The sequence below is a fragment of the Uranotaenia lowii genome, chromosome 3, assembly GCF_029784155.1.
Source record: "Uranotaenia lowii strain MFRU-FL chromosome 3, ASM2978415v1, whole genome shotgun sequence".
Lineage (NCBI taxonomy): Eukaryota > Metazoa > Arthropoda > Insecta > Diptera > Culicidae > Uranotaenia > Uranotaenia lowii.
The window spans coordinates 252,614,443-252,629,182 of NC_073693.1; the positions used below are offsets into that span (position 1 = coordinate 252,614,443).

General features: G+C 34.6%; 1 protein-coding gene across 1 annotated transcript in view; it reads left to right on the forward strand.

The window, feature by feature from the left end:
- Nucleotides 1-14,740, forward strand: part of LOC129753291 (putative epidermal cell surface receptor) — an 81,111-nt gene that overhangs the window by 1,442 nt on the left and 64,929 nt on the right. Inside the window, 3 exon segments of the mRNA XM_055749092.1 lie at nt 4,530-4,709; nt 4,711-5,117; nt 5,119-5,448. Of these exon segments, the coding sequence (XP_055605067.1) occupies nt 4,530-4,709; nt 4,711-5,117; nt 5,119-5,448 (917 nt within the window).

A 14,740-nucleotide genomic window follows, 5' to 3' on the forward strand; every position in this document is an offset into this window, starting at 1 on the left:
TTTTTCTTTGGCACCCACCTTTTTTGTTATCTTTTTTTTTAGTTGGTGGTTGGTATCAAGTTAATCTAAATGATCTTGTTATCCATTTGTTGATCCTATAATCCAAACCAGAGATGTACCGAATTTTTCGGTCCCGAATTTTCGGCGCCGAATACCGCCAAAAAACCGTTGAGCCGAATATTCGGCTCACCGAATAGTTGAGCTAATTTTTTTTTTAATTTATACAAAAACAGAGTTGTCAAATTTTTCAACTGATGTTGGATAATTTATAAAAATATCCAAAAGAAATGTTGTTGAAGCTTTTTCAACATTCATCAAAACTTCAACAAACATCAAAAACTTATAGTTTCAGTTAAACTTTGTAGATGTATCCGTGTATTTTACAAGTTTTTATCAAAATCGTTCAGACCCCGGCCTTGTGGATGGATACGTGTCGTAAAAAGTTTTGTATGCTTAAAGTTAAAGATCATCGTTTTTATTGGGAACTATTTTGATGACATCTTGCAAAAATTAGACATTCATCTAATTCGATATAAAAAAAAAATCAATTTCAAATAGCTTGGCACCTGTTTTGACTTGTTTTGTCCCAGATTTCACTGGAACCCGATCTCTTTTGTGATAAATGTCCTAGAAGCGACAAGTCATCTGATGTCCTTTCAACTAATGGTGACATTTTGAAAATCAAAGAGACCTCTATTTAAAAAAAGATCTAATACATCTGGTTGGAAATAAACGACTTAATAGACCATTGGAAAAAAGCTACTAAGGTCTTGAAAAGAGTGAGGAGAATTTTTAATAGAAGCGTGACCACATGCTGAAACTCTTGTCCGTCACCAACCAACTTCGAAGAGAATTTCAGATGCTTGAATAAACTCTTAATCGTTCGACAAAATTCATCGTCGTAACAAAACTAGGTATCCTTATTTTGTTAGGCTTGGAAAGACTTGAACATGTGGTGAAGCAAGAAACTTTTTGGCATTTATACATCTCTTGTTTAAGATCTATACCAGTGGTTTTCAAAGTGGTCCCTACCGCCCCCCTTGGGGGCGCTGAGAGCTTCCAGGGGGGGCGGTGAGCTCAATGTTGAAATTTGGGGGGCGTTGGAAAGGCTCAGAGGGGCGGTGAGGTCGTAATCCACATTTTCATAATTCACGAAACATTATAAATTTGGAATAACAACGAGTAAGTTCGATGCAAAAAATGAAATTACGTTACAAAACTAGACATCAAGTTGAAGACTAAAATATTTATGATTTCACAGAGCTGCAAGCAAATTTTTTGTTCCAGTATCTCAATAATAATATTTTAATGTTACTAAAAGTTTTTTTTTTCAAATTGTCACTGATTTTGTATACGCTCTACATGTTGATCTTGTTTGGTAAGAATATTTTGGGTTATACTAAAACAAGAATAATTTTAGATGGCAATGCTAGATAAAAAATCTAAAAATCTGATAAACAGAAAATACATTTGAAAAAATGTGTATTTAAAGGCGTTATTTGTGATTTAGTGAAGGATTTTTTTAAAGAAATTGTGTAAGATTTTTTTTTAGATTAGAGAATTTTTATTTTAAGTTCTTATTTGTTCATCTCGATTTCAATCGATGCCGATTTGCCATGGATAAACTTTTAATCTTTTCGGTTATCACGAACATTGCCTGGATTTTGTTATTAGAATCTTATTTAAACTTTAAGACCCGTGAATGCTGCATAACTTTGAACAGGACTCATATTCAGATATATAGAAGTAATTCTATTCTCACGTTATTTCACCAGCTTTACAGTATTCGTATTCAATAATGCAACTTTGTTTTCAACACTAGGAAATTTCGTTTACCCACAATTTAAGATATATGATTTGATATCAAACTTATCAATCAGTTTATGTTAATGTTCAGGAAACTTTACAAACAATAAAGTGTTTACTGGAGGTTGGAAGCAATATGAGGACCTTGGAACCAAATGGGTAGCCAGATTGCCCGGATATTTATTGAAAAAATCGTCAAAAGTCCGGTCCGGCCCGGTTGCCCGGAATTATTCATTTCATTTGCCAAAACAAACTAAATAAAATCAAATTGTGATTTTAAAATTTTAATTTATGTTTCCAAAACCAATTTTTTGAGCAAATTTTAAGGAAATAATCATGGAAAGTTTTTTGAATGCCTGAATAAAAACTGCTGATGAATTATGACGAAAAATTTTGTTTCAAGTTTTTTTTCTTGATTTTTTGTTAAGAAATTCCTGGGTTTTGAGAAAAATTTGCCTGGATATTATTCGGGTTTTTGATCGACAATTTTGAAATCAAATGCCCGGATTTTGCCAGGTTTTTAGATAAAATATCTCGGATTTTTCCTGCTCGGGTACGTGCTGGGAAAATTCTGGCAACCTAAATATAAGTTTTTTTTAGAGGTTTATTAATGACACTTTACCACCTTGTGGCATTCGTGTCTAAATCTAAGTAAAAGTGAATAAAGTGTTATGTTTGGTAAATTTCCATATATTTAAAAACAAGCTCTTTTCTTTCGAATAAATCAGTATGCAAATAAAATTCTAAAAATCTGAATCATGAAATATAGTTCGATATATAAGAATCCATTGGCATTATTAAATCAAAATGAACCATTTTCACACTTATAATACCCTTTTGGCTCTGAAGGCCTCATATAAATTTTAAAGAATTTTGAGTTAAGCCTTACAACAACATCAAGTCAAAAGCTAATGGCTTTTTAACTGTCCAAATTTTCATTTTTTCATTAGATTTTCTGAAAATTTGCTCAGGGGGGCGTTGAGCTCGAAAATTTTGCAAAAGTGGGCGGTGAGTGAAAAAAGTTTGAAAACCACTGATCTATACAGAGGTAGATGTTCCAGTACGTACTGAAAATAATCAAAAAATGTGATCATATTTAGAATGTTCAAAAGAAAATTAGAGAAAATAAATTAGACCGGAAAAAAATTTCAAATCCTTTTTCTGTTACTTGGACTTGGAACATCTCGATGGAGGAGAAGAATGAAAAATAATGCGAATAACAAAAAAATTGGAATTGCACGAAAGCTTCTATGCTACAAAATTTTATAACACATCATTGCACAAAATCTATAAATCAAGTAAGGCTGGAACAAACATCAATTTCTTCTTTTGTCACCCTCCCCCCTTCGAAATTTCCAAAATCCCGAAGGGGGGAATAAATAAAGTTTGAAATATTTTAGGAAAATCTCATATAAAAATTCAAATATCCGAATGATTACAAGACTAAGAACCAAATTTTGGAAGGTGGAAATGAATTCACATTTTGTATTCTTGATTTTATTGAATTTTTCGATAAACAAATACATGATTTATAAGTTTTATGCAATAATATAGTTTGCAATTTGGTTGCATACAAGCTTTCGCGCAATTTATTCCAATTTATTTGTTTTTCGCATTATTTTTACTGTCCCCCCCCCCCCCCCCCCCCCCCCCCCCCTCCCTCTCGATGTTCCAAACTCCGAGTCACAAAAGAAGGATTTGAAATTTGTTCCGGCCTAATTTGTTTTCTACAAATTCAATTAAATCGAGAATACAAAAGGTGAAATAACTTTTATCTTCCAAAATTTGTTTTATGGTCTTGTTATTTTTTGGATATTTGATATTTTTTTCGAATATACTTAAAACATTATTTATTTCCCCTTTTTTTGGGAATTTTAAAGGGGAGAGGGGTTGACAAAATTAGGAATTGATATGTGCTCCAGCTTTATTGTTAATTTTTAATAATGCAATTAATTTATATCCAAATGATGCATTTTCCATTTAAAAAATAGCATTCTTAACATAGGAATAAAATCTATATAGAACTTATCTAATATAGAACTTATCTAATATTCACATGTAAACAAACTTCAAATAACTACGTTTGATTCAAAAAGAATTAGTGAAGTAAAGAACACCCGTAGGACTGAATATAACTCTCAGAATGATGTACTACCATTATAAACTGTTTGTTTTTTTTTTTTTTTTTTGTAATACAAAACATGCATTAAATCCGTCAAATCGGTATGATGAGGCAAATAAGGCATGACAATGGCCATCAATCACTAGAGATCTCGACAAATAGCAAAAAAGCAAACACCCCGATAGATAATTTGCCATGAACAGCGGTAAACTTTTTGAGCTTTCTGACGGAAAAATCAGAAACTCACTGGAAGGAATACTTTTATTTAAGAAAAAATTGGTAAAAAAAAAATGTTAAATTTTAAAACTGACTGCATAGAGAAAGAAAAGCTTGAATAATCTGAATTTGGTACTTTGAAACAAATATAATGCCTATGTTAAATTCCAAAAACTGTAACAAACTTTGGAAAACCTGCCTTTAATATCCAATCTTTCACTAATTAGTTTGAAAAATAATCACTTATGTTTGACGTAAAAAAACCTGTAAGCAAATTTATTTCGAAGTTTTTGTCAATCTCAAAAAGACATGATTACCTCATTCTGCTCTGAAGCTTTGAACAAAACAAAATTTATAATAAATGACATTTTACTTCCGTTTCCAGAAATATCCACAACAACTGATGTCAGCAGCAGCAGCATCTCCACGAATAGCAACAACGCAGACGAGGAATCTACCTCCACCGCAATACCACTTAGTGTTCTTCCTCTTCAAAATAACAAAAACAATGGCGACTCAACCGCCAACAGTCCAAATCAGGACGCCCCCAACGACTAACACCAAAGAAAGTTTGGAAAGTATCACGTCGTCTCCTTCGGAATCGACGCCGACGACGACGACCCAGCCACAATCGGTGCCGATGACCCACTTGACCTCATCCGAGTCTGAGCAGCAGCAGCAGCATCATTCGGTGGAACCGGTTTTGCTACATGCCAAAACTCCCGCCGAGATGGCAAACGATCGGGACCCGACGAACCCACCCTCCATCTTGGACCACTTTGTGCCATCGGCTGGCGAAAGTTCCTCGGAAGAGTTGCTCAAGATGAGTGACGTGAGGTCGTCGTCGGCTTCGGCTGAAGAGGTGACTCCACGAGGTCGCGCAATCAACTTTGACTCATCGGCCGAGGGATCACCGATCAATTTCGTTACTGCCCCTGACCTTGCCACAACGACGTTGGCCCCCCAACAAGGGTGAAACCACCGAGGGCCCGGGAAACAATAGCACCAGCACTAGTAGTCCCGAGGCAACGACGATGGGTCACCGGGATGAGAAACCGCATTCCGGCGAATTCGGCAGCGATCTCAGTGATGTCAGCATGGAACTTGGGGAGGAAGACGATGAACGGGAAGACGACAACGAAGCCGGCGACAAAGAATCGAACGGTGTTGACAACGTGACGATGAGTCATCACCACCCCAGCAGCAGCAGCAACACGCAAGATCAGCATCAACAATCAACCGGTCGGGATCTCCCGATGATGATGGTGGTCGAGGAATGCATATACAATGGCGTCGAGTACAAGGTAAGTCTATTTTTAAAAAGCTCGTCTCGTGTTGGCGTAATTGGTGGCCTGCATGTGATAAAGTAAAGGAAAAAATAAATATAGGCTAGTAGAGTAAAAAGTTGAAAAAAAAAAACCAAATCAAATCAGCGCGTGGGCTAATTGTGTCAGGTTGCACAAAGGCACTCTGATGAAAGACTTGAGGGTGAGTTTATTGGTATCAGTTTTCCCGATGATGGAGCGGGTGGGAAATCAAATTAACGACTGGTAGTAAATGGCTACGCCGCCGATTTTGCTGGTTTTCCGGATCGATGGAGAAACGCTCTGCACCCAGGCGAATTAAAACAAATTGAAACCTGATTCGATTGTTTTGACAAATTCGATGCTCTGAAATGAAACTGTTTGTAAACCATCATTTTTTTATATATAAACCCTTGTTTGATGTTAGCAACACGCCCGTTTTTTATATTTTGCCAAATCAAGCAATATTTTTATCACTTATTTATGTTTATTTTAAATTAATCAAAATAAATATGAAACATAATATGAGCATTAAATTTTTTAGATTGGCTAAATTATATTAGATTTTGACAGTACGAAATGGAAAAAAACTAAGTGCTTAAAACTAATATAATTAAGCCAATTTAATGAATTTTATGCTTATAATATGTGTTACATTGATTTTGATTAGTTTTATATAAAAATTAAAAATTGAAAAGTGACAAAACCCGTTTTTTAATGTTGCCAAAAACGAACGGTTTAGCACAATACGCATTGGTCTGGGGATAGAAAGCAAATGGCGATAAGAAGTCAAGGACAACCCGCACCCAAATGAAATTTCAGTTTGTATAAAATTCAACATATTCACAAGCATGGATGGCGAAACTTTTCAGATCGGCTTGTCAAATGAAAGAAATAGCAATTTTTCTAGTCTGCTACAAGGTTTTTTGAAACACGAGGTTCTCAGACTTTCACAGTTAGTAGGCGAGGAGTGAACTGGGCTCTCAATGAGTTTGTTTACAAACATAAGATTATTTGCTTAGCTTTTCTGTGGTTGTGTTTGTAAAAGTGTCGATGTGGTCTAGCGGATAGACTGGCGCGAGTCTGGTATTGGTAGGCCAGACGTACTGGGTTCGGTTCCCGGTATCGGCAAGAAATACTTTTGGGTTCGAATCATCCCATAAGTGGTCGACAGGTAAGATGTGTTTCATTCTATAACTGAATATATAATAGGAATGTTCAATCAGTTGCTAGCTGGTCAGGTATATACACGGATGCTGGAATACCTGTAAGTAAACTAGCCCATCTGATTGATTCGTTCTTCCAAAATATACCTACATCAACACACCTAAAACACTCACTCCATAACAGTTCATACGAAGCCATGGGGTCCGGGTATGGAGTACGCGTTGCATTGGAGATTTGTCGAACTTTAATAATCTAAAGAATGCATGTGAACACACACTTAGGCAGAAACTGCGGTGAATCCGTGCACCCATGGTAGACCAACATAACAAGTAGCATAACAAGTAGCTTTTCTGTGGTTTGTTTGCAAACAAACTCCATGAGTTCCGCAGTTACATAGCATAAATAGCAAAATGGCTGAATCGGGAATTTGATATTCGGTAACGCCTCCTATATATACACACCTTGGTCTGCACCTTCCAAGCTGTGCGGGGAGAGAAATCGCACTGCAATCAAGAGTGAGATTGTCAACACATCAGATTGAGAGAGAGCCTTCATATCCGCTTATGAAGATAATTCCGTTCTCCGGAAAAAAATCTATTGCGCATAATGTTGAGGAGAAATCTGAGAGCTAACATAGTTTTTTCTTGGTATGGGTCGATTCACGATGAAGTAATTCCCTGTAATTCCCTTTTGTGGTGACAGTAAGCGCCGCCCCAGAATATTCAGTGCATAGTGAGCACAAAACCATAGAACGTCGAAATATGGGAGCTTCTAAAGAGTTCGAATGTGCCGAATCGATTGTTCGGAACTTATTTGTGTTATTTTGACTGAAAGTTGTAAACACATGCACATACTTGTGCGACAACACTTTTCAGAGACCGGAGAATCCAATATAGGAAAATTCTCCGGTAAACATACTGAAAAAAAGGCTGAACTATTCAAAATTTTATCGATATGATATTTTCGGCGGAATAAAAATAACGTTGGATAGTTTAACGTTTAAGTTTAAATCCATTTATTCCAATATTTTCAGCTGGAGTTACAAATAAAATGATTGATTTTTCATTATTTGATACTTAAAAAATCTAAAACCTTAATAACTAATTTCCTTTTAATTTTTTTTTTATCTCAAAATTGCTGAGAACTATTGCTAAAACATGTGAATGAGAAATAAATGAGATCCCAAATGTTTGCTTCGCTTCCTCAGCGTGTAGAATTAGAAAATCAAAACAGAAATCGCAAGTGTCAAAAACTGTGAGGCAGTTCAAATTGTTTTAATTTTTTTTTAATTGGTCATTAAAATGTCCTGCATAGGAAAAAAATAGGTAAACGATGACATCAGATGCCACGATGACAGTTCAGATGATGTATAAACGGTGTTTTTCGATATAAACCGTAAGCCAGTCAAAAGTTTGTTCTCTTCTGTGGCATAGATAAGGACGTCTACAGCACCGTTACTTCGCCTTCATTTATGCAATCAAGAAGAGCTGTGTTTCATTTCCAACAATCTACTGTGGTGTCTTAAAAATCATGATTTTTTCTTTGCAATGCTTGGCGAAACCATCTGGCAGCTCTGCTCTAAACACCACCTTTAACAGTTATTTTTTTTAGGTAAAAAAATCCAAAACAGCAGTGAGAATGGCAGCTACAACAACAAATTTATCTTTAAAAGTACAGATTTGTTTATTATTTTTTGGTACAGATTGTTTCCGCACGCACAGAAGACAGATTTCAAGGATTGGGTTAAGATTAGTACAGATTTCACTATTTGAAAAAAAAAACACAAAAAGCATTTTGAAATTGCAAATAGAAACCATATCGAATGAACATTTCATTAAAAAAGAGACCGAATTCAGATGCACGTGAAAGTCGTCAATTAGGTTAGGACAAATTTCAAATCCTTCTTTTGTCACTCGGAGTTAGAACATCGCGAGGGAGGATCATGAAAAATAACGCGAAAAACAAATAAATTGGACTTAATTGCACGAAAGCTTGAATGCAACAAAATTGCATACCTATAAATCAGGTAATTTTTTATCGAAAATTCAACAAAACCAAGACTTCAAAAGGTGAAATAACTTCAATCTTCCACAATTTGTTTTATGCTTTTGTAATCTTTCAGATATTTGATTTTTTTTTAGAAATTAACATAAAATACTTCAAACTTTATTCATTCCGCCCTGCGAGTATTTTGGAACTTCCGTAGAAGGGGAGAGGGGGCTGACAAAGAAGAAAAATATATTTTTTTACAGTGCTTATAAGGAATAATAACACAGTTTAAAGTAGCTTCCGGATTTTAAATCTCTATTTAGGTAATTAAAGAGTTTAGATTGTTGAAAAGTTGAGAGAACAAAAATGGTTTCAACAGGCAAACAAAATTAAAAAAAAAAACTAAAGATTTTTCTAATATTTCCCTCTGCTGATTTTTTGTTGTTGTTGGTGCACATTTCGGTGCAGATTTTTTTTTTCAGTGATTTTATTTATTAGAGTAAAGCTTTGAACGTGGAAACGCTGACATCGAGGAAAACATTGTTGTTATGTTTTGTACGTTATGTGGTGTAAGTCATAAATAATTTTTTTCTCCATTAACACTGAAGTGTATGACTAAAACACTAGGACGCCCTTGGCTTTAGAATTCTCTTACTCTCTCTAAGATGAGACAGCTCAAACCCTTGCCGTACGAGTCGCTTACTGGCAGAGATGCCAATGTGCCTGATTTTTCAGGATTTGCCTGATTATTGAAGATTCATCCTGAATTGAAAGTTTCAGTTCTTAAATAAATTTTGACCTATTTCCAAAAGTTATTTCAAAAACCAGAGCTGGTAGAAAAAAAAAAACAATTGCCTATTTGAACTGCGCTTCAAGCAAGTCAAACATAATTTTCAAGTTTTTGGCACTTCGGAAAAGTATAAGATTTGTTACCTGGTGTTATCGCTCCTTTATCTGAGCCAATTTGACATTTCCGAAATATATGTGAACTGTACTTGTAATAAAATTAAAATTAATTCAAACTATTTACAATATTTATCTTAGATATTGCGAAACTCCTTATAAAATGCTAATTTTTTTTACGGAAAAGCATGTTTTTGCCCAACAATTCATAATTATAAGTATAGAAACGGAATGAATGATTTAGTTGTGTTTCAAAGTCAGAGTCTTTGCCAATAACTGTGAAGAATTTTTGCAAAAAGCTTTGATAAGTATCTCAAATTTGACAGTTTGACTGAAACAAGACCAAGAGGTAAATTTTCAAACAACTGCTGAATCACATGTCACATATTTGAAAAACGCTACATTTTGTCAGCTAAACGCTTGTTAGCTGATCAATCTTTGATAGAAACTATGATATGAAGGGATGATAACAAAAAATATCACCTTCATATGTTGAAGTGACTATGAGCATGTAGCTAATTTAAAAGAATTTTGAACGGTACTGTGAATTAGTTCCACAACATTTTACAACGGTGATCAAAAAACTCGATCATTTAATGTTAGCCTGATTTATCATGATTTTTATTTTCAAACTCCCTGAATATGGCAACAAAATTTGGCAACCCTGCTTACAGCTCGTGTAAACTAGGATAACGAGTGGAGCACGATTAGCGAATAGGGATTACACTCGGAAGCCGAATTGAAAACAGTGTTGTTTTCTCCCGATTCTTTGTTGCTTGGGAGAAGCTGACCAACTGGTCTCAGCCGTCCCCATGGGGGGACAAGCAAATAAAAAAAAGAAGCTGACCAACCATATTCAGAAGTGTGGTTCACAAAACTCCACGAAATCGAGCGTTATTGATAATGATAACTGGATCACCATTTGTTCAACACTTAGCAACAAATTTGAGAAAGTGATAATTTCTTCTCCGATTTCAAAGACGATCAAGAACAGCGTTGCCACATGTACAGATTTTTTTTTTAATTTCTGGGACTAAGAATCTTTATACCATATTTAACGATATATAGGACGCAGTTTTTTGCCAACATTCTTGGACCAAAAATGAAGATGCGTTTATACCACGGTGCTCAATTTAAAGCCCATAACAAACTTTTTTTTTCGAATATGTTTGCTCAATAATGCAGATGTGTCTTATGCATCGGTGCGTCCTATACACCGTTAAATACGTTTTATATATTTGTGGAAGCTTATACTCATTTCTCGATCTTTATCGAAAAAATCATGATTTTCACGGTTTATGTTCTTTCTTTCTTTGATATTTCATGTATCTCTAATACTTTCCATAACTTTTGAAAATTTGATAATTTTCGGGTACGAAGATGTACCAAGATGAACTCAAATCATTAGATTTGAGCTACTGATAGTTTCCTACTGTTTACTATTCCAGATTATACTAGCGGCCCACAAAATTTTTGACAGATTTATAAAATTTTGTACACCTATGCCTCATAGGGTCAACCGAGTTAACGAGTTTGTCTGTCATAAGATAAACTAATTCATTCTCAATGGATAGATTTTTGAGATAATTTTTTTAATAAAATTTCAATAAGTGAACACCTAAGAGCAAGGACTGTTGACTTAATTTTCAAATGAAACTCTCTGATCGAAACTCAGGGAGAAAAAAAAACAGGATCAACTGGAAAAAATCAAATAACCACGGTGAAACCACGGCACTTTAACTTAAAATATTCAAAAGATGATTTTGCAGCTTCAGCTCTACCGTTTTGAAAGTCTTCTTACCATTACAATTCAAATTTCGAGACCTAAACCTTCATAAAACCACTCTTTGATTCTGATCAAACATGATGAAACACTGCCATCAATCATTGAGCTTAAGCATTCGTGGATCTGGTTGACCTTTTCGAGGCGCTCCGAAAGTGCACATCTACCTCGCCGGCAAAACGCTAAGCTAAGTGTAAAGCTTAGTTCTTTTAGAAATGGGACAGTTACGAATGCCTGTATCTCAAAAACCATTCGTTTGAACGAAATACTTTCTATGAAGAAAAAGAAGGCAATGTTATGATCTTTCATGAAAAAATTTGGAAAAAAATATTTACCGTTTTTTGTTAAAGAAATTTCTACTTTATTCTTGGTATCTCTCATTGGCCGGCGCACACTTTGTTTAGTCATGGTATTGATCAGTTTCTCCAACTTACACTTCGTAAAATCTATATTTTAGGTGGCTTCACCTTCCTTCTTCAATTTCTGATACTTTTTGGTCCAATACTTCTCTGGAAACTGGAAATTGGAAGCATTTTAGTGGATACAGTTGCTTCGAAATGAACAAATTTGATTATTTTTGACCACATTTTTGAACGTTTTTTTTTCGGTACCGGTTTTACAGCTTAAGAGCTTTGGAACTATCAAAAAATGGTTGTTTGAGGTTGGATTTTAATGAGTCATCACTAGGCAACACTTTCAGCTTATCGGAGAAAATTGTTTTGGACATATCAGCGATCTACCCTTGGTTTTTCGTTTATTGAAAATTAAAAATGCTGGTATGAGACTTGCATTCCTTGATGATCCTTAACCGTTGTTGCCGATCATCTGCTTCACTCCATTGCTTGATTTGAACTTTGTGGACATTATTGACAGTGTTTGCATACTTATCCACCACAAAAACTCAGTAATTCTTTGAATAATCAACGGTTTTGTCAGCTATCAATTTGATAATGACGAATTTTAAAGGAAACTGTGCAAAATTATTTTTTTCTTTTTCTCTTGCATCGTACATATCTCAAAAACGCATAAATTTTAAATTTTGGAAAAAATTGGTCAAATAGTACTTTTTACAGGCAACAAAATGTTGTTAAAATTTTTAAAATCCAATAACTAGTTAACGAGCTATTAGCAAATGAAAGTGTCCCATTTCTAAAAGAACTAAGCTTTAGGTGCTGATGCTTGCAACTTGTTCCGAAATTGCTCCAGTTTCTGACATTCAGTAGACATAACAGTAGAGTAGAGCCGACCATTCACACACAATTGTATGATACACAAATGCAAATAAATGATCACGCACCTCGTTTCATCATCTTGATTTGTGCCCCGATTGGAAACAAAAAACTTGACCCGAAACGACTCTAAAGCTGCAGGCAAAAAAAAAGTTGAGTCTGTGTCATGAATTGACACTTTTTTCGCCCGGCTATGCCAAAGTTGAACGATTTAGTTCAAAGCTTGGTGCCTCTTTCTAGTAGGACAAACTGTCCCATGAATCGGTCAACGGTGGTGGCTCAAATCCGGTAAAATCAATTTAGGCTGATGATGAATTGTGACAGGGCGTTCATAGTCGTTGGTCGTCGTTCGTGAGTTTGGCCAGTGTTGGACACGCCAAGGCGAGAAGTGAAGTGTTGGGATGCAGATTGGTCAACATTTAGAATCTGTTGTACCAACGTGTAGGTTCCTACAGTGCAAGTCAGCCAGCCAGCCGAGGAGAGCAGTGATGGTCAAATGCATTCTTTTTTTTTATAGCCCGTTTGAAGTTCGGTGATTTAGACAACTTTCGTCATAGAATTGTCTTCACGAAAACTGCAAAAGATAAAAGTTACAATAAAAATAGATATTTGCCCATATGTATACATTGTTTATAGACATAACATGTTGAAACAAGTGCCAATTGCTTATTTGACATCGAATTAGATGAAGGTCGTATTAGAGAAAGATATCTTCAAAAAAGTAGTTTAAAAGTACGACGATCCTTAACGTTAAGCATAAAATACTTTCTACTTCGCACGGTCGGGCAATTCTGGACCATCTGTTTTGAAAAATTTGGAAAAATAGGGCAAATTCTCACAAAGACTAACAATAATTCCAAAACATACAAAAGTTAAGTAAAAAATAAGTAAATTTAAATTTTTCCGTGAATCATATTAACAGCGTTCAAAACGTGAATATCAAAGCTCTGAAAAAGTGATAATCATTTTTGAATTAATTCTAAAAAATCGTTTTATTGAGGTAATATGCGCATACAACCGATTGACGGTATGGCTGGAGATTTAACATATCTAATCAGTGCAGTTTGAGGGTAATACGCTTTTGACACATGGCATGAAAAAAATTAATTGTTATATAAAGTAAAAAAAAAATTTAAAATTCAAACAAGATTTTTGTCAATTTTGTGAAAATATGTTGAGAAAAAATATGAAATTTCAAAACTAGAAATTATAAAAAATAGAAGCAATATTGCCCGTATTATGTCAAAATTTTTTATCTCAGCCGAAAATGCTACTCCTACGTTTTGGCGAAGGGGCAATAAATATTTTATGTGTGTTTTTTTTTTGTTTTCTCTTTTCTTATTATAAAAATGGATACTGTGATAAACAATTATAATGATAATATTGGTGATTTTAATGCTTGTATTGTAAAAAAAATGATTTTAAGAAACTAAGAATTTTACAGAGGGGCATATGCGGAATGAATAAATTATCAAAATTTGACAATATTCTACAAACTGTTAATTAGTCTTGTGTTGTGATCGATGTTATAGTTATTTGTGAAACATAGTTAAAAGAGGAAAATTGTTCTTTCTATAATATTCCTGGATATTCTTCATATTTCTTTTGTAGGAATCAATCGCATGGTGGTTTAGCAATGTACGTTAGGAACAACTTAAAATTTAGAAGTTTAAATAACGTTTTCATAGAGGGTTTTCACAACATAAGTTTAGAACTTTCTATCAATGGAGATTTTATTGAAGTACATGGCATTTATAGGCCTCCATCGCTTCCTTTTAATACATCATGTGACCATCTGGAATCTCTTTTGTCTTCCGTTCCTGATAATCACTCTTGTTTCTTAGTTGGTGACTTTAATATTCCCATGAACTTGATAAATAATTACGCTGTAACAAAGTATAAAACAATTCTAGAATCTTTCAACTTTTTGTGCACCAATAGTTTTCTCAACAAGACCAAAAAGAAATAATATTCTGGACCATGTGGTTAGTAAAATTGATGATATTGAGCGGATTAAAAACGATACCGATGTAAGTGACCATTGTCAAGTTATAACTTCTTTCGACTTGATCTTCGAATAGAAAAAAATGAACTTGTCAAAACTATCATAGACCAGACGAAGCTAAATGAAACCTTCGAGAACAATTTGAGGAATCTAACAATAGTTGAAGATGTTTATGAGTGCCTAAGAGGTATAATTTCCACTTATAAGTCGATTCTT